General features: G+C 43.3%; 1 protein-coding gene across 2 annotated transcripts in view; it reads left to right on the forward strand.

Annotated features, from left to right (window-relative positions):
• Nucleotides 1-3,037: 3,037 nt before the first annotated feature.
• The window catches only part of LOC100703522 (nuclear factor of activated T-cells, cytoplasmic 1), a 60,041-nt gene continuing 43,293 nt past the window's right edge, over nt 3,038-19,785 (forward strand). The window contains exons 1-4 of one of the 2 annotated variants that reach the window (XM_003443641.5): nt 3,038-3,592; nt 7,357-8,461; nt 10,359-10,518; nt 18,942-19,144. In XM_003443641.5, coding sequence (XP_003443689.2) covers nt 3,472-3,592; nt 7,357-8,461; nt 10,359-10,518; nt 18,942-19,144 — 1,589 coding nt within the window. In that variant the 5' untranslated portion in view covers nt 3,038-3,471. Of the gene's footprint in view, nt 3,593-5,379; nt 5,560-7,356; nt 8,462-10,358; nt 10,519-18,941; nt 19,145-19,785 lie in introns of those variants that run through there. The other variant, XM_005450666.4, reaches the window with a different exon arrangement.

Here is a 19,785-nt window from a genome sequence, read left to right on the forward strand (position 1 = left end):
TACACGAGCGAGGCGCAGGCCACTCATAAATCTGAGCCCAAGATGTGCTTTTTCTCTAATGCTCTCTGCAGACCTGTTGCGGCTGCTCAGTGCGTGCAGTGTCGCAGGGCCAGATGTAGGAACACTATAATATATAATCGTACTTTTCCAAAGAAAATGCAAAGTGAAGGCAATTTCTTCTAATGTTTTCTAGATTGAGTACTCCTTTTTTGACATGGTAGCATTAATAGACAAAGTTTAAACACTCTGCAAACATATTTAGCCCAGTGACAAATATGGATTTGAGCTTCTGTTGAAAAAAAGCAGAAGTACAGGGTTTATTTTGGCAAGTGAACAGAGAACGAGTATAGATCTTTATTAAATAAAGATCTGACCTCATTCATGCTTAAACTCTAGTGGGTTCTTAAATCTGGGCATCGGTTACACTGCTGAGAGAGACACAGTCAAAGTCATGAAACGATATTTACCAAAAAGTGAAAGTTACTTATAGTTAGGTATAGTTACTATAAATGATGAGATTCATGAGATTTTTAGCATGATTTATAGACTGCCTAATAACCCGAGGGCTATATTGTCTGTCACTATTGATGTTCGGACTAACTCTGACTATTGTTGACAGACTGCAGTTAATGACACTTCACTCAGTATCACGGAATCCATCAAGATAAGCCTGTTGACTGCCACTGAACTGTGCCCCACCACAGTCGCTTTAAAGCTGTTCAACAACTTGTGTAGCTCCATGCCGCCGACAGTGCCAATCAGTTATGCAGCTCCTTTTTTTTTGTTCCTACCGCTGGTTTGTATCATAATTCGTCTCCCGAACTATGTGATTCTTCTTTTTCATCTTTGAGCTCACACATGCACATCAGCCAAGCCGCAGCTGACGCCAGAGAGCTACTGCAGGCAAAGAAAACACAGCGTACTATTACTTTCCCCTCATGCAGACTGCTTACACATGCCCCCCCCCCGCTTCCACACACCATGCCTGCCTGCCCCCAAAAGACAGTCTGCTTCTGATTATGTGTGATCATCCTCAAGCTTGCCAGCCACATTTCAGATTCAGAGTCTCTTAAAAAAAAAAATCTGGACCTAATTCAAAAGGAGCTAGACAGACTCTTGTAGAGTGCATCCTCATGCCAAGACCAATGCCCTGTCTGTTTTATAGAAATTGATCTGGAGTCTCACTAAAATTTAATGGGTTCTTCCTTTGCCACGTGCCACCCCTTCATCAGCTTTCATGGAATTCTGCTCGGTTGCTTTTGCACAATGTTGCTGACGGACAAGAAGACAAACCAACATCAAGCCAAACATGCAACAAACACTGTGGAAAACATACTTTTCCTGCTCCATCAGTGTCAGTAAAGAAACCTTAGAGGAGAGTTCATCCGAGGCATTGTTAAGCGTGGATATAACTATCCTATATGCACTCTTTGTCTTTACAATTGATTAGATGCTTACATTGAAATGTCTAAGGGTTCAGCTTTAAAGTTATACATAATTAAGTTTGTGACTGCTTTGAGAAACAGGTGGTTGTATCTGCCAGCTTTCTCTAAGGCATCATCATCTTTCATCTTAGATGATTAGAGACATTGAACTGGACACCTGGGTTGTGCTTACAAAGTCATTTGGAGGAGATTTGGAACAAATACCCGTGTAGTGTCCAGAGTGAAATTCTGCTGTCATTTCATTTAAATGCAACCCCTGATTACTAGAGATTAAGAAGACATGGAAGTCAGAGATAACTGACCTAAAGTCTGTGACAGAATTCAGCAACAACAATGACAGATGGTGATTGAAATACAAAACTTTCACTTCTTTTTAATGAGAGGTGATTTACCCAGTAAACTCTCTGTAAATTGCTTTGCTAAGTTCTGGTAGTTTTATATAAAATGTCCCAACATTTACCACATGGTTCTTCTCAGCATAGCATCTATGAAATACAGTACCCATAAAATGAGTAATATTTTCGGAAGAATGTAATTTAAAGTAGTATGGGAAATAGTATGGATCAATGGTGCACTATTCTATTTATCTAGGTGGAAAATTACAATAAAAAAATACCAAAATTTAAATATATATATATTTTTAAACAATGACTACAAATCAGTGACCAAGTTACTGAGAAATGTGTAGATTTTCATAGGGCACCTGCATCAAACCTGAACACTGCTATTACCACTTGGATTTAATTTGACACAAGAAGTAATTTTAAATATTTAGGTAACAAAAAGTTATTTATTTCTCCTTTGTTGTAAGAAAAAAAAACTGTCACTGGTTGTTACATCATTGTTCCACTGTACTCTCACGTAAATACCTGTAGGAACTGGTAAGGATTTTTAAAGAATGACAAAAAATAACAAAATTACAACATACATTTAAGTAATATAAGCAATATGCAACAGATTAAACTGAGATTAAACAAGATTTTGGGAAACATTTTGGAAAATGATGTGATATTGTTTTTTTGTTTTTTTTAAAGAAGAAAATGGATATTGAGTAAATGTTTTAATGATCAAAATAACTTGACTGTCAATGTAAATGGGAAAGGCCATTATAGCCATATCAATATATGTACAATATGATCTGTTGTTGCTGTAGAATACCCCCCATCAACTCCACTACCCAAACTTAGGTAACATCTCACATGCAAACCAGGTTTATCCATAGAAAAACATGGGACAAAGACTGTGTTTCGTCATAACAGATAACAGTGGAGAACTACCCAAGGTGGTTTGCTGATAAGAGAGGCTACAGTGGGATTTAAGTAAGAAGAAGAAGAAGAAGAAAACTTCTGAAATCTCTCGAAAACAATCTGAGCCTTCAGCAGCTGCAGGAAATGAATACTCGCTGCGATTGTTTTGTTGGCTAATTTTATCATAAAAATGTGAATAACGGATCTCTTGTTGACACAACGTTAACCTTGTGTGTGGGCTTTCATTCTCTTTCACTCTCTCTCTCTCTCTCTCTCTCTCTCTCACACACACACACACACACACACCACACCTCCCACCTCCTCCGCTGGGATCCCAGGATGAAAGACATCATCAGGCGGTCCAGGAGGTTGCAGAAGCCGGCAGCGTCAACCCTCAATGGGCGGCGCACTGACGGGAGGACGGAGGGTGTTTTCCAACTTTAAAAGCACCGGAGCCGGCCCCTCCGACAAACCGCTCTGCGTCACAGACCTGTGGACATTCTTTAAAACCTTCATTGGGTCGAAGAGAGCAAAACTCACCTCAACCAGCGTCCCCTTTAGCAGCCGTACCTGCGCGGCTCTCCTAACCCCCTGTTCCCTTTTCCTTTGGTGCGCAGTCCATCGCCGTGTGGTTCAAAGTTGTACACTCGATTTCCAACGAGTCTTTTAGCGAAATATGCTCCTGTTTAGTGGTTTGTCTAGAGAATCAGTGGTGTTTTGAATACTCTCGTTGCACATTACAGCCTCGCAGCCGGTGAAAGTTGCGCATCGCTTGTTGAATGCAGGATACCTTTTGCCTGAGCGTCACTTCCAAGTTCAGCTTTGGAGCAGCAACCGGCAAGGAGCGGGGACTCCAGTTACTTACTTCTCTCGCCGCCGATATGAAGTCTGCAGAAGAAGGTAAAGAACCCTACATGACTGCGCATCACCAGCACTGTATACATACTGTACATATATATATTACCTCGCTTTAGCTGTTTTTTTATTTAAAGATGGATTGACACCAGGTGCTGCAGTTAATGCAAACTAATGGAGAGCGCATCAGGGCAAACTCGGGGTTAATCCTTCTGTGAGATGATATTACTGAGAGCTGTCACTGCATTATACCCTCAGATTTTAAGAACTTGAAATATATTTATAGACGTCTTAAATTATTGTCTAAGCGTTTGTTTTGGTAAATATGTTTAATTATAACAAGCTAAAAATATCAAATTCTAAAGAAACTTTTTGGCCTTTTTGATGGTGTCACGATTTACCTCCCTTTGTTCTATTTAAAAGACAACGCACAAAATAACACACAAGTAATACACAAGAATCAGATAAGATCAGTTTACATGCACACCATTAGGTGTCTCCAGCTATCTTTGCAGGTGCTTCTCATCATGTGCAGTGAAATATGATGGGGGTTACGCTGTTGCTGTCACCTGCAGTCTTTGTTAAGATCTTCATGTCAATTTCTCTACTTTACTTCCTTTTAAAAAAAAAAAAAATACTGAAAATTTTCTCCAAATGAGCCAAGTGAGAGGTTAAAGTTCAGGGTTAGATAGCCCAGAAGCTGCTAAATATTATTTGCTTTCCCAGGCAATCAAAAGCAAACTCTCTATTTATAGCTTTGTGATTCAGAGTGAGAGGGCAAAATCTGATCACAAGTCACTGATAGTCCGCCTTGCCTTAATTCATAGTGGTGATATCACTGGCTTTTGGCGGGTTTCAGGAATTTAATTTTGTCTTTGAGGTTAGAGAGGGACGGGTGCAGGCGGTATTATTATTCAGTTCACTCCCTCGATACTAAGCTTTATAATTTGTAACAGATGTGTGTGTATATACATGTGTTTGTGAGTAAGAGGGAGCACTGTGATCTGTGCATGCAGGGATGCTGGGGTAGCTTGCTTGACAAGGGGACGTGCTTAACCACACACAGCTCCAGCAGTGTGGCGAGGGCTGCTTTATTGTCACACATAAACTCAGACACGCAGACACTCAAACGCGAGCACACAGACACACACAAACACACACGCACAGACCATGCTGGTGTTCTGCCATAGCCCATACTCAGCCATGTGCGATAAGTGGCCCCAGAGTTCTTAGTTCCAGAGGCTGCAGATGACTTTTGTGGGCGACCACCTATCTCTCTATGAGGTCCCGTCACTCTGAGCCCAGCCTAGACCACAATGCCTGCGGATAAACCCGTCCATTCTTTAGTCAGACTAGTTTGGTTGTAGGGACAGAATGTGTTTTGATCATGATAGCATAATTGGAAAAAAATTGGGGAGGGCAAAGAGAGCACGCTGTAATTTGTGTTTTCAAATTAAATCTGCTTGCACTGCATTTTCAGCACATTGCAAACAACCGGGGAGGCACTGGCTCTTGTTAGTGACTCATTTTTATTTCTCTTTTACTCGCTTCACCCCAACAAAATCTGATCTGCTTTCCCAATTTTGTTATTCGGCAGTCGTGATGAGTGTCACCCGGAAAAGCCAAGTTTCAAGATCATGCAGCAAACAAGAGTGAAAGCCCCAGTGTGTTTGAGTGGGTGTTAGAAGAAGTGAAGTGTGCTGCAGCGCAGTGCACTGATCACACACATTCAAAAGGAAGGGGAAAAAAAAAAACAGCCGCAACTGTAAGCAAAGTCAGTCAGGCCTGAACTGAGGAGGTGTGTCACAAGGGTTAGAGTGGGCAGGAGATTATCATCTGTTCAAACCGGAGAAAAAGAGCATCAGCGAAGACTGAGCTGAATGCACACTCGCCCTTACTTTGAAAGACTACGATGAGTGGTGCAGAAATGAGTTTTCAGCATGAAGAGCAAGAGTTTGATTTCAACTACATTTTTGAGTACAGCCAAGGTGTCCAGAAGGAAGGGGAGAAAGGTGCGTACTGATCTGCTATTCTGACATTGTAAATCTGTGAAGTAGGCTCTAAAGGGGTTTGACATTTAGCCTCTTCTAACCCCGCATAAAAAGTAACTTTTCCAAGTCTGTAGGTTTAGTGAATAAATGTGTCTTATGGTTTTCAAAAGGAGGACTTCAATTTAGTTTGGGTTTTTGTCACAATACATGCGCATCTCCTGGAATATTAAACATGCCCTACGCACATAGTGTTACTACCTCTGAAAATAGACTCTCATAAGCTAATTTTGCTTTGCCTACCCACATATTTTATGTTATGTGACAGATCTGTCATTTCATGTGATACGCAGTTTTGTGGTTAACAAATATCGTATGGTTCAGAGAGGGGAATGCCCTTTGCTGGGTTTCAGACTGAATGGTTTTATTTCTGTAGCTATTTTTACCCTCATTGACGTTATCAATAAAAGACAGGCGTGAGGTTTACAACTGTTGACACAGCAACCACCCGTGTCAAGGCTAACTGAAGAGGCATGCCTGCCTTCCAAGCTATCTGGGCTCTATATTGTTGCACTGGACGTGATTTCCTTGTGTACCTGCCTGCACTTGTCCTCTGTTTATGTGTGTACCGGTGGTGTATCTGTGTGTAGCGCAAAAGCAAACTCTCCTTGACTTAATCACATGCTCAGAGCGATGCGAGAGTGCTGTCAGTTTTCCACAGGGGAGGGCCTAATTCACTCAGTGAGTGATGCAATCAATCAAATAAAGCATCCATCAGTGCTGCTGGAGGAATTCCTGTAGAGTACATATGACAGCAGGGTGTGCCAAATAAAGCCTTAGATGAACTGATCAAACAAACAGAGTGGCTGCTGGACTTGCGACTACACAGCAACCTCATACAGTAACTGCTTTGAGATGATTGCTAAGCTTCTCCAGATGTTTATAAAGAAGTGGGCTAGTCAGAATCTGAAAAACATACTGGGGAGATTTGTGTAGGGGTATTGTTCTTAAATGTGACCAGAGCAGTTCTAGAAATTACATTCCCTCACAGTTAGGCTGTATTTACAATTATAGTTTTCTCCAAAATTACGTTTAGTCATGGTGTCTTTCACAAATACATTTTTTTCTTCAACATGTTCTCTCAGTTTATTTTCTACCAACAAGTTTTGCATTTCTCCCTGTGGTAATTCAGAAAACTGGTTAACATTGCAAAGCATTACAAATTCAATTCAATTCAGTTTCATTTGTATAGCACCAAATCAAAACAACAGTCACCTCAAAGCTTTTAATATCATAAAGTAAAGACTCTACAATAATAAAGAGAAATGCCAACAATCAGAAAAACTCCTTTGAGCAAGCACATGGCGACAGTGGGAAGGAAAAACTCCCTCTGGGAGAAACAAACATGGAAACCCTAAAAACAGTGACAACAGCAGCAGGGACAGACACAACTGAGAAGGAGCATGAATACATCAGAAATAGATTGTATAGACTGAAATGGAGGAGCTGAGGCAGAGGTGGCCTTGCAAAGTGACTTCACAGGCAGCTGCGACTTTATGCTAGATGAGGTAGTTTAACTAACATGCTCGATTTGAGCTTTCCCAATAAGATGGGAATTAACTTAGCTATCCTCTGATACGGGCTGTTTGGCTTTGACACCACTGAGCTTCACTTCAAGGCCTGCCAGAACTAATCCTATGCTCGTTTTAAAAATGCAGTTTAGTTGTATGGGAATATCATTTTTTACATTCTGAACTTTTCTCTGGAAAGTAAGACATATTTGTGGTTCTCTGTTTCTTAAATATACTTCTTATTTTTCAGATGCATACAGCTACACACCAAACGTCAGCCTGTCTCTTCCTCTGGGTATGGGCAGCCCCTGTCTGGCCACTCAGTACCATACCTTACAGTCCAGTCCAGTCATCTCAGTTTCCTCTTGCCACCAGACGGGATACAGCAGTGACAATCATGCAGCATCGGGTTATTATCTGCCGCACAGCTTGAGACCCAATGGTGCTCCAGCCCTGGAAAGCCCCCGCATTGAGATCACTGCCTACAGCCAGTACCCTGAGGATGAGGTTGAAGAGAGCAGCAGTGAGGACCACATCATCAAACGGGGGGGGGTCAACTCCATCGTCACATTGTCGCTCCCCAATGCAGAGGGGTACCGTGATCCCAGCTGCCTCAGCCCTGCCAGCAGCATTTCCTCACGCAGCTGCAACTCTGAGGCGTCATCCTATGAGTCAGGGTTCTATAACTACGACAACTCCCCGCAGAACTCCCCCTGGCAGTCTCCCTGTGTTTCTCCCCGAGGATCATCCATGCTTCTGTCATGCCCACATGCCAGTGGCCCTGCAGGCTCCCCTCACAATTCACCATCCACCTCCCCTCAAATTGGAGCCGTGGCTGAGGAAGGCTGGCCGGCACAACCTCGTGGCTCTAGACCAAATTCCCCTTCCTACAGTGGAGGCGGTGGAGGCGGTGGAGGCAGCGGTGGCAGCATGGGGAAGAGAAAGTACAGCTTCAACGGCACCTCCTACCATCAAACGCCCTGCTCACCCAACCAGTCACCGACACCCTCTCCACATGGCTCCCCCAGGGTCAGCGTTACGGATGATAACTGGCTTGCCAACACCAACCAGTACACCAACTCTGCCATTGTGGCTGCAATCAACGCTCTAACCACAGATGGGGTGGTAGACATGGGGGAGGGAATCCCAGTCAAGACGCGGAAGACGATGCTGGACCACTCAGCCTCCATGAGTCTGAAGGTGGAACCTGGAGGCGAGGAGCTTGGTCCTGATGGAGAGCTCTGCCACGAGGACTACCCCTCCCGCCTGGCCCTCAAGAAGGAGAGCTACTGTGGGGGGTTCCTGGATGTGCCTCAGCACCCATACTCCTGGTCTAAACCCAAGCCGTACCTCAGGTAGGCTGAACCAGCTCCTGCTGTGTCAAATAAATTTAGTAATTCTCTATCAAGTACAGTCTAAATGTTCAGAAATTGAAATAGCCAGCAATTTTGCCAAAAGAAAATTGTCTACGTGTCTCTGCTTAAGACAGATTTATGATCGTAACGCTTGGTCTGAGGGTCAGGATTTTCTACATATTACAATTCATCACATTTCTTCAATTCCATTTCTCCATTGTTCTCTTTTTCCCCACATTTATGATGTTTTTTATTTATTTATTGCGAGGACAAGATGGTTTTAGTTTTTAATCTTCAAAAGGCAGAGATTCCAATTTACATGCCCTTCACTTCCAAAGGAGTTCCCTTTGAAGATCAGAACTATTTCATAAATCGTATTTCACATCGAGGAGTTGCCCAGCATGCATGTGCCGCCGTTGCCATCGCAACCTTCACACAAATATAACAACGAATACAGTCACACATGCACACACTCAGACAAATAGACTCTTGCACTGAACAATAGTATTGATTTTTGTCAATTGAGCAAAGCGGGGTTTTTTTCTTTTTCTTCCCTTTTGGCATTTTCCCCCCCCCTTAAGCCAATAACACACTTTCCTGTTGGAAATCAAGTGTTTGATTAAGATACTGAGCAACAGGAAGCAATGGTGACAGGGCTGGCTGAAGGGGAAGCAGCCTGTGAGTTAATCAGCCGGCGCGCTCCACTGGTTTGTCGCGCCATCGGCCCATCTTTTCTCTGTGTAGCTAAAGTGATGTCATGCACTGAATAGGCAGATAAAGTCCTGCGGGGGGAAATCAGTTCATTTTGGGTCAACAAACAGCCCGCAAGTTCCACAAAGATGCCAGAGATTGGTTTCAGTCGAGCCACTCTTCAGGTCAGGGGTTTGCGTTTACCAGGCATCCGGCAAAGAGAAATATTGTCTTGCACATGTTTGTTTTGGTTTAGATATCTCCACGGTGTTCACATGGGAAGCTCTGACTCCCCATCAGGAGAACAATGATGTTGAGGGAGGCCAGCTGTAGCTTTGAGAAAGAGATATCATGCTCCAAGGCAGGGTGTGTGGCTGACCTTGTTCCATAACACCATTGTCTTCAACACCAGCTTTTCGTATTTTAGAATTTTACAGTTATCAATTTAAAATTGAATATTATATAAATATATATATATATATATACACACATATATGTGTTAAAAAAACTGCCTGACTGCCAGGCGGTGAGAGATTTGTTTTTGTGCCCCAGAACTGTCTTTCCTCCCACTGTCACTTTCTTAACTCGCTGCGTCTTTTTCCACCTGCCACACCATAATGCAAAACATGCTGCGCTCTAACCAGGGCACATTTGTCTCTCATTTATTTTTCACAAAAAGAAAAAAAAAAACAAAGGGGGAAAGCGGGGGCCACTAATTATTACCCAGACCCAAGGAATTACACGCAGTCGGGGGATGACTTCAATTGATTAGATTAGAGACCATGATGAAATGGAGAGGGCTCAAGCCAGTTGGATTACAACAAAGTGTCCCAATTTCAGGCTAATTTAAAGCAAGTTTAGTTTAGATTCAGGCTTCTTGACAGTGATAGAACCCTGGATCCTTGGAGGAAAAAAAATATGGTAGTTCATACTTTGGCAAATTAGATGAAAACCAAAATAGAGAAAACAGAACGTACATAAAAAGACAATCATTTGCCATATGTCTTCATTTATTTGTTCCAAGCAAAGTGGAAACGTACAACTCACTGTTCTTTCGGGAAAGAAAAAGCCAGACACTGGGGGTTTTAGCCCAGAAAGGCAAAATCTTTGGACCGTGTAAATGTGAATTCACTATCCTGTTGAAAGGTGGGAATGATACATAGTGTTATTCTCACCTAATAACAATCAATGTGTCATGTAATTACAGCCCATCGTTGCCAGCACTTGACTGGCAGCTTCCATCCTGCTCCGGCCCGTACAACCTACAGATAGAAGTGCAGCCAAAGTCCCACCACAGGGCCCATTATGAGACCGAGGGGAGCCGAGGAGCCGTGAAGGCCTTGTCTGGAGGACACCCTGTGGTACAGGTATGCTGCCAGCACTAATGTTCAAACAGCAAACGCTGCTGCTGTGCACATTTTTATTTACCCAGAGACAAAGTTAGCTTTGTAGTTTTAGACTGTGCAATAATTTGCTGTCTTTACAGCATGAGAGGTAACAAGTGCACGCTGATTAACAGCAGTTTTCTATCCAACGCCAATCTGGTGACATGAACGTCTGGCTGTTGCTTATTTTATGACAGCATGTAGTCACAGAGCAAAGTCAACACAGCCCTGACATTTCTTTCATTAATCACAACGTTGATGTTCGTTGCTTTTTTTTTTTTTTTTCCGAAGAAATCAGATTTGGTTGGTTAGACTGTGTTTAAATACAAACTACTGTATGCGACTGCTGCTCAAACCATCCAGAGATGATTAGCTACAGTAATCTTTTAATGCTATTTTGGCAAATCAGATTCCAAATATTGGAATAATGAGTATGATTTGAGCACAGTGCCTCTATCTGTTAAGACTAAAATGGATCTATTATGATGACTTTCAGCTCTAGACACTACTAAAATGGATTTGCAACATTCACAGGCAGTGAACCCTGGTATGCCCCCCCAGTTTACTCAGTATATGAATCAAGCTGTTTTAGCTAACTTCCCTCTGCTTTTGAGCTCTCTTACCTCCCATTCGCTGCCCGTCGTAAACAGAAGGCTTTGAACAGCAGATGGATGGACCTTCTGCACTTACAGATCATGTTATATGTCATTACACAACCAGAATGGCATTACAGATGAAGTCACTCTATTCTACACACAAACCACATGCACAGAGACAAAAATAAATAAATTTGTCTCCCTAGTCAGCTAGCTTAAAAAAATGCAGGCCTTTCTTGTAACTTCTGACAGCAGCTGTGCAGCACTTGCACATTGCAGGCTATATATCTCAGCATTTTCTTGTATGCTGCGTTTTTAAATGTTCCCTAAAGCTGACAGTGAATCTGCTGCTGTAATAAGTCACTCTGACCAGCAGCAGTGCATGCTGACTGGAGGAGAACCATCGCCCCTCGCTATTGTATTTTGCAAACACTTAAGGAGCGCACGTCAGTCTCACCAGCGGCACAGCACAGAGCTCCTTTCTCAGCTCCGCTGTCATCACGCTGTGCTGACATCTCAGTTTACACAAGGTGGGGATTTAGTCGTGTGTGCATGTCCTTGAGGTAAACTTGTCTTTGAAGCAGCTTATTTGCATTTAAACTATATCTATCCTGCTAACTATATGAATATTTACTGGCTCTGTCAGAGAAGGGATTGAATGGTTTTAGATGGCAGATAGCCTGCTTTCCATGCAGCTAGACTCTGCAAGCCTAAAAAAACACACACAAAAAAAGTTCCTGGACCTATAAAGTTTAATTGGTGGTCCATCCTTAGCTTTAAATGTTGTTAGCGCCGCAGCTATTTTGTAAATAGATGTTGTCAGCACACCCTGGTCTGCACAATGTCAAATGCATTTGACAGCTGTTGGCCAATGTTGTGTTATAAAGACGCCTGTCAACCTGCAGGTTTTCTCTGTAAATACAGGTAATTATTCCCCTTCTTTACAAGCCTTTGAATATCAACATGCAGGTGAATCAACACTTTACCCCTCACAGTTCACTGTGCTACAGTAAGAGGCCCAGCAGACTCAGGCTCGTTTTGATTTTAGGTCACGACAATTTCTGACTTGCTCTCTGTCGGGGGCCGAATAGGAACTCATAAATAACACTCCTGAGCATCTTTACACGTGGCCCTGTCAATATTTACACTCATGATTTGATTCTGTTATTTAAAGTCGCCCATTTAGTGCCAACGTTCTGAGGATATTCCCAACCCTCGCTGAGCGCCCTGACCAAATATTAGATGAAAATACGATGACAGATGCTTTTCCATCACACCTGCTTGCTTGCTCACATACCTCACATTTTCTTTTCTTGGTGAGGAGTGATTTATGACCCCGATATTGCCTGTGCAGTCAATTGGGATATCTTGAGGGTTTCATAACAGTGGAAACCACTCCAAGCATGGCAGTTGGCAGGAAGATGAATCTATGAGGATTAGGCAATCATGTGTACATGCTAGAGGGTAAAGGATAGAAGAAGAAAAATGTGGTGGGTTTTTGTTTTTTTTGAAAACCTGACTTTTTTACTCCTAAGCGCTCCCTTTGTCTTTGTTGTGGTGATGTGAAGAAATTGTGTTGTTACAATCTTGGAGGATAGGGCGCATGGTGTAGTCCCCAGTGCCCTGAGGTAATGAGTGGCAGGCACTGGATGGGTGAAGTGCAGTCAAGGAGAATGAGTCAATAATGACACAAGGGCACGAGTGTAGGAAGAAGCTAAGGCAGTGTGTGTGTGTGTGTGTGTGTGTGTGTGTGTGTGTGTGTTCTTCGTGATTCTTGAGACTGGAGTGTGTGGAGAGAAGGAAAGAGAAGGGGCAGAGGGAGTCACCAGGCAGCTGTGGCTTGGCTTGCCTGCCCCAAGAGATGCTCTGTATCCTGCTGATTAGGACCTGAGTAGCCCTGAGGTTGGCTAAGCATGACAGTGGTGCACGGGAGTCAGTACCCATCAGAGGCCACCTCCTCTTTCCATGCACCGGTGCCTCTCTGCCTCCCTGGTGGGCCCGAGGCTGTCACTCCCTGTGAACCGTTCATCCTTCAACCATCTCCCAAACCCACACCAGCAGGCCTACCTCGGTTAAAACCCAGCCATCCACAGCTCTATTGTTTTTTTTAGGTCATGGATGATCAGACACACGTGCTATGAGCAATCGTGACATGTGTGTTGGAAAGCAATTCTGGATGAACACCCCCCCCCCAAAAAGAAAAGAAAAAACAGCAAGATGATGAAAAACATACAGGGATACACAGGTTCCACACTGACAAAGTACTCCGTAGAGAGAGCGGCTAATATACAGTGAAACCAAGACGCTCGTGTGCACATTTACTGCTGTCTTGTTTTTCCTTGACACACAGAGGTGTTTATGTGATGGGTGGTTGCACGGAGAATGGAAGGTCTTTGCTCCAGTCATACGCCAATGAAAATCCTGGCTTACCATGACTCCCTAGCCTTTCACCATTTGCACCAACTCGTCTCATCAATTTCCATTCCAAATCAAGGCCATCTATTCTGAAGTCAGACTCCAACCCTACCTCCTCTCCTCTGCATCTCCAGCCTTTTAACCCCCTCTCTCATCACCGGTCCACTCTGTGACCCCCACTGCTGCTTTTCCACTTTACTTACTACATCAGACCACAACACCATTAAGGGGATCTAGGGTACTCTAACAGTTCCTCTCACACTCTTCCAGACTCTCCCCCTTGCTTACCACAGCTATGTTTAATGTCTGAAGCCGTGCTCAGGAAAAACCAACAACCTGGTCTACCTTTACTTAAAATATAACCACAACATTGATTTATTTGGTTGTTTGTTTTTTCTTTTAACTGAGCAGACCATTCAAAAAAGACAACTGCAACTGTAAAGTTTTCATTGACAATAGAGTGACCGATCTAACATGAGTTCAGCTCAAGATTTTGCAGCAGCTTTCAAGTTCAACCACAGACAGGAAAAACAGACATCCGCCAGGCCATTGGTAACAGCAAACAACACCTGTGGAGAATTAAACCTGTCCTGCAGCACACAGAGCAGAATTGCTTATGGCTAATTCATATAGGATAATCACTGGCCTGTAGGGCTTTCACCCCCCACACACATACATGCACTCTCTCATTAAGTTTAAAGCAGTAACACACATGTTGTAATTTCAGGATGTGGCCATCATCCCTATTAAAGTGTGCGTGACTTAATACCCATCTCTCTTCCTCTGCAACTTTATGTAATGCACATCAAATTTGCAGTATGTTTCCGCCATGATGACATGAAAGATTTAAGCAAACACGTGCTCGGGTTTTTCGCATGTGCGGTTTCACCTTGGGATCCGGTCCTTGCTGGCTGCGTAATGTCTCAAAAGAAGAACCCACTGATCTGCAGCACTCCATATTGTAGCTGCTAATTGCTCATTAAATCTACCGCCGCCTTATGTTTGATATTCAAAAGGATTGGTGTACCCTGTAGTGCTGTTAGAGCTTAGTCAGGGCTATTATTTGCTGCCCAAAGGGGCATTTATGCCACTCTCAAATTGTGGTTCTCCATCTGCGGGGCTTCCCTTACACTGGTATTGGGCTGCCACTAATTACAAGTTAATAACAAGTGGAAAAAGTTGAGGGATGTGTACATCGTTTTCACTGGTTTGAGGTGACAACCAGACCGCAGATTTATGAGGTAAGATACGAGTGGGTAATCTGGCTACTTAGGGGCATAGCAGTCATCTGTGCATCATCCTACACAAATTTTCTGTAGGCTTTAATGATGGGTCTTATGAATGGCTGATAAAATCAAAATGTAAAACAATGTTATTTGATATAAAATTTGGACCTTTAGTAGTCTACACATGGGCCTGTGCTCAAAGCTACACCCTTAATACTCGAAGTATTAGTAAAAAAAAATAAAAACTTTAAAGGATATAGCTGTTTGGTTGCTTATAAAAGTTGCAGCATGTGAAGCCTTGGAAACAGTGCACATTAAAGGATTGCATATGTTGCGTTATGCATTCAATATGAGACACGGGAGACATTAGAGGGTCAGGGGGGCGATGGAGTAAAGTCTGGAAGGAGAGGCAGCTTGGATGAGTGTACGTTTAATTGGGTACAGCAAAGGCTGGCTGGTGTGAGTGTGTCAGCACTTGACAGAGAGGAGAGCGTGATAATGGGAAAAAGCCTGCATCTGCTGTTGTAGTTCTCCTCCCCCGCCCCCCAGCCCCCCCTCGCCCCAACCCCTCCTCTGCTGCTTCCAGTTGCCTTCTCCCTCTCCCCCCCGATTCTCTGCGCCACGTGGACTTCTACGAGTCATGACATTTCTCCAGGCAGTGATGAAATCACCGCAGAGGGATAGAAGGCAGCCTTCGCTGCGGGGCCTGTGAAGTGTATTCACACTCAATTTCTAGCCAGGCCAGACAAATCTAATTTACCACCAAGTCATTATTAAACTTTAAATGTTCAAATCCCCTCTTTGAATGGTTGCAGCAGCATTAACAATGTCACTTTTACTAAAGAAGCTGAAGGATAAAATCCACTGTGAAAAATACGCCGCTTAATATATTATATTTATTGGAATAAAAACACCCTCTGCTGCTATTTGATCACACGTGACTTTCATTGAGTTAAGCAAATAAGAAAATGCGGGGGGGGGGGGGGGGGGGACTGGGGCTGTCTCCCAAGGACTAAAGCTTTCTGTATTGCTGATGGAGCTGAGGGCACATCCCTATTTATCATCACAACTGACCCAGACAATACAGCTGCACACTATTATGCAATTAATGCCTCAGCTGCCATGGCCGCGATGTTTCACTTGAGCGTCGGCTCTCAGAAATCGGTTCATACAACAAGCTGACACAGTGGCAAAAGCTGGCACCAGGAACAACTGCCTCAATGTAAGGCAGGTTTCAGTGATCTCAAAATAAACATATAGTGCGCGTTCAGCCCAGTAGGCCATATTTTACAGCAAGAAGAAGCTCATCTGGTCAAAATTAGTGGCTCTCTCACAGACAGCGTCAGACACAAATGCAAAGCTGAGGTTGCAGGTGCTTAAGTTCTGTCTACACAGTCTTGACTCCCCCTGTCTTAATTCCCACTTTGAGAATAAAATGAAGAAGTGAATTTTTCACTGTGCGTGTGGCGTGCAGTTGAGGGAGCATCGCAGGAGTTTAGCAGAGGTGAAGGAGTGGGATGGGGGGAGACTGTAGCAAGAGGGTCAGGGGAGCACATATGGTAAAGGAATTGAGTGAGGTCGCTCAGGGGGGATCACGCTGCCTTCGTTTGTTGCTGGGAAGAGCAGCGTCACCACGAGGACTACCTGACCTCATTAATCACTTCCTCCTTTTGAGCGAGGATGCCGCCGCCATTGCCGTGCGCTACAGCAGGATGAGAGGAGCGAGAACCTCCTCTACCTCCCACTTCTTTTGTGGCCCTCGCCACGTGGCGGCTGAGGTAATGTTTTGGAGGTCAAAGAGAAATCCGAAGAAGTCCATCGCCGCAGATGACACGGTTTTGTAGTGCGGCTGCCAGCGTTTTATTAAATCACAAGGCAACGTCATGCAATTTAACGCTCCGATGTTTCAGATTTGTACCTCATGCTCCACCGTGGCCCTCCTCTGATTCAATGCGCCCGTAACTGGTAGCATGTGTGGCTATGGATAATTACTTCTGGTGACACCATAAGTAAAATATAACAAGGGAACAGCGTCTGCCGGTGAGATCACTCTATAGATGAAGTGGTCCCTTGAGATGCCAAGACTTCAAGAAGCTCCTGACCTCGGCCTAACTCACTGATGACTAGCATGTGTGACTAGCTCCAGGTCAAGACAGCTGCTAGAGACACTATGGGGAGCTCAAGAGAAAAAATATGATGGTTGGAACTGGAGATGAATGACAGCCTTAGTCTTACCACTCCCTCTGCACTCCCTCGATATCTGAATCAAAGACCAAGCCAGATAACCACCGGTGCTTAGGTTATTGAAGCATATGGATATATAATCTACTCCGGTGACTGGTCATATTCTATTTCTATTCAAGATAATTAATAATGAAAATTGTGTAACAGAGACCACAAAGAGCACATCCTCTGCCTTGTCTTGCATCCAGCAGAGCTGTCATCGAGTGCCGACCAAGGCCATTTAATCCTTGTGTTTATTATGAGACCAAATGACTTTTGATACTGTATCCAGACAAATCTGCTCTCAAACCAAACGCCTTAGGTGTCGATGACACTGTGGTACTAATTTCCACAGACACCCAGTCAGGTTCAGAATAACTTTCCAGTCTTATACCAGTCTTGCTCTTCTTTAGACCACCCCCCGCCCCCCCAATTCCTGCCTGCCTGCCCTCTCAAAGGTAATTATAAACCCATTAATCAGATTATGTCATAGGTTACATGTGGTCTTCATTTCATTATATGACTCAGTCTGTTAGATAAACAACAGGGGTCTTTTATTCCATTTGACGTTACCACTGTTTTCACTCGGATGGAGCTCAAACAAAATTGGTCTGAAGCGGTGCGCTGGAGTAATTGACCAATTTGTGGGATTTTTCAGATGGTCATGGCTTGTTGAGCCTTGGTCTTAAGTAACTGATCCCTCACAGTAAACGTCACATGCGGTCAAGTAGCCACCTGGGTGGATCTGTGGAGGTCCGCCCGATCAGAAGTTAGGCTTTTTGGGGTTTTATGTATACCAGATGGATTCAGAGGCATCTTGATAGTTTTTAGGTTTGGAGAGATTTCTAAGCCATAGGAACAATTTGCATTACAAAGAGAAACTATATCCTGGGAGGTCTATGGTGTTAAGACTCGGCTCCGCTAGAAATAACTTGGTTAGTGGATTATTCTGGTCAGAAATCATTCACAAAGTATCAGTTGCCCTTCACCACATTTTGGAATTTGAAGCATTGCCTGCATTTGAATGTTTTTGAGCCATTACACACTTGGTTAAATGATCGAATGATGTTACTTTAGACACAGACAGAAAATTATCCTGGGACATTGAATTTAAATTGGCAGTTACAGTTTATATTTGAAGTACATTTGAACCCAAATTCAACAGTGTGCACAGGCATGGATTATTTTTCCTTTTTTTTTTTTGAAGATTTGATCTTTTTATTAGTTAAGCAGTAGCAGCTAATGGCGGGCTGCTAGAGGAAGTGGTAGTTGTTTGAAGTGGTGGTTCTGATACAGGAGTCTCTTTCATCACAGTGGGACACAGTCTGCGCGCTTTAATGGAAATCATAATGCATGTTCATAACTGCCCAAAGGTAAAGGGGCTGGAACACGTCTGCACTCCCTGCTCCATGAGCATTCAGGCGTAAAGTTTTAATAAGTTTAATAGCTAACTCTGTGTTGATAATCGTTACAGAAAAACCATTGATTTGTACTGTTTATTTTTTTATTTTGAACCGTTTAAGTAAGAGTTTGAGTTTTGATCTCATCCATTTGATGCCCACCTTTATACTGGAAACCTTTTCCCAGTCATCTCCTTAAGTATCAGCCTTGAAACTTTTATCAGTCTTTGTCTCTGTGTTTCCTGCTCAAACACCCAGAAACATTAAAAAATCTTTTGATTTCTCTTCCTAAAGGAATGGAGAAAAGATCTCAGAAAAGAACAGCAGACCATTGAGAGAGAGCCTCCAATCCAACCAGAAAAAACAAACAATGAAAAAGAGCTCATGTTCACAGCTCTTCTGCCTTGTCAAAGCTATCAATAAAGGTTCCTTTAACAGTTGCTAATGTGCGTCCAGTCTCGATTTCCCAAATGAGGGGTTGCCTGAGATGGAGGTCTTAAAACCTGATGTTGCCTCTTACCTGGGTCTCTTTGTTCTCTTGCCAGCTTTATGGCTACATGGAAAGCGAGCCGCTCACCCTGCAGCTGTTCATAGGGACCGCAGACGACCGCCTCCTGCGACCACATGCCTTCTACCAGGTCCACCGCATCACGGGCAAAACCGTCTCCACCGCCAGCCATGAAGTCATGCAATCCAACACCAAAATTCTGGAGATCCCTCTGCTGCCTGAGAATAACATGAGAGCTATGTGAGTGCTATCCACGCTTTCTTCCATTAACTTCAAAACACAAGCAGAAATGTGCACAATCTTTTTCTTTCTGCACCTTTCTCTTTGTTATATCTCTATAGGATGAGAATGCTTAATGATAAATATTCTTGAGCTTTCACTTCAAAACAGGCCTTCAAATTTGAGTTCCATGCTTTTACCCCAAGAGATGCACAAATGTTAAAGAAAAAAGCAAGCGCCGAGTTCATGGGTGCTTTAATTCGGCCCAGTGTGGATATGGCCAGTTTGAGGCTTGCACTTGGAGTGCCGTGATCCACCAGAATAATGTGGTCCCATTACACTTGGCTTGGTCAGCATATTCCACCGAGACAAATATACGAGGCAAATTAGAACATCCCAACTGAACTAACAAGTCTGTGAAAAGAATGATTTGGGCTTGGAGGGCAATTAGTCACATTCATGTAGCCTGCGGTACCCAAAGCAAACAATAACTTTATTGGCCTGTTTGTATTAAGAAAGTCCATAACTGCCTATTCTGATACCAATTTAGCAACGTCAACTGATGACTACTAAAATAAGCAATTTTAAAATTAGAAATTTATTTTGTATTGTTAGTTTTGTATTATCAATTGTTCCTTGACCAGCTGGCTGGTGTGCACAAT

The sequence above is a fragment of the Oreochromis niloticus genome, linkage group LG11 (genome assembly GCF_001858045.2).
Source record: "Oreochromis niloticus isolate F11D_XX linkage group LG11, O_niloticus_UMD_NMBU, whole genome shotgun sequence".
Lineage (NCBI taxonomy): Eukaryota > Metazoa > Chordata > Actinopteri > Cichliformes > Cichlidae > Oreochromis > Oreochromis niloticus.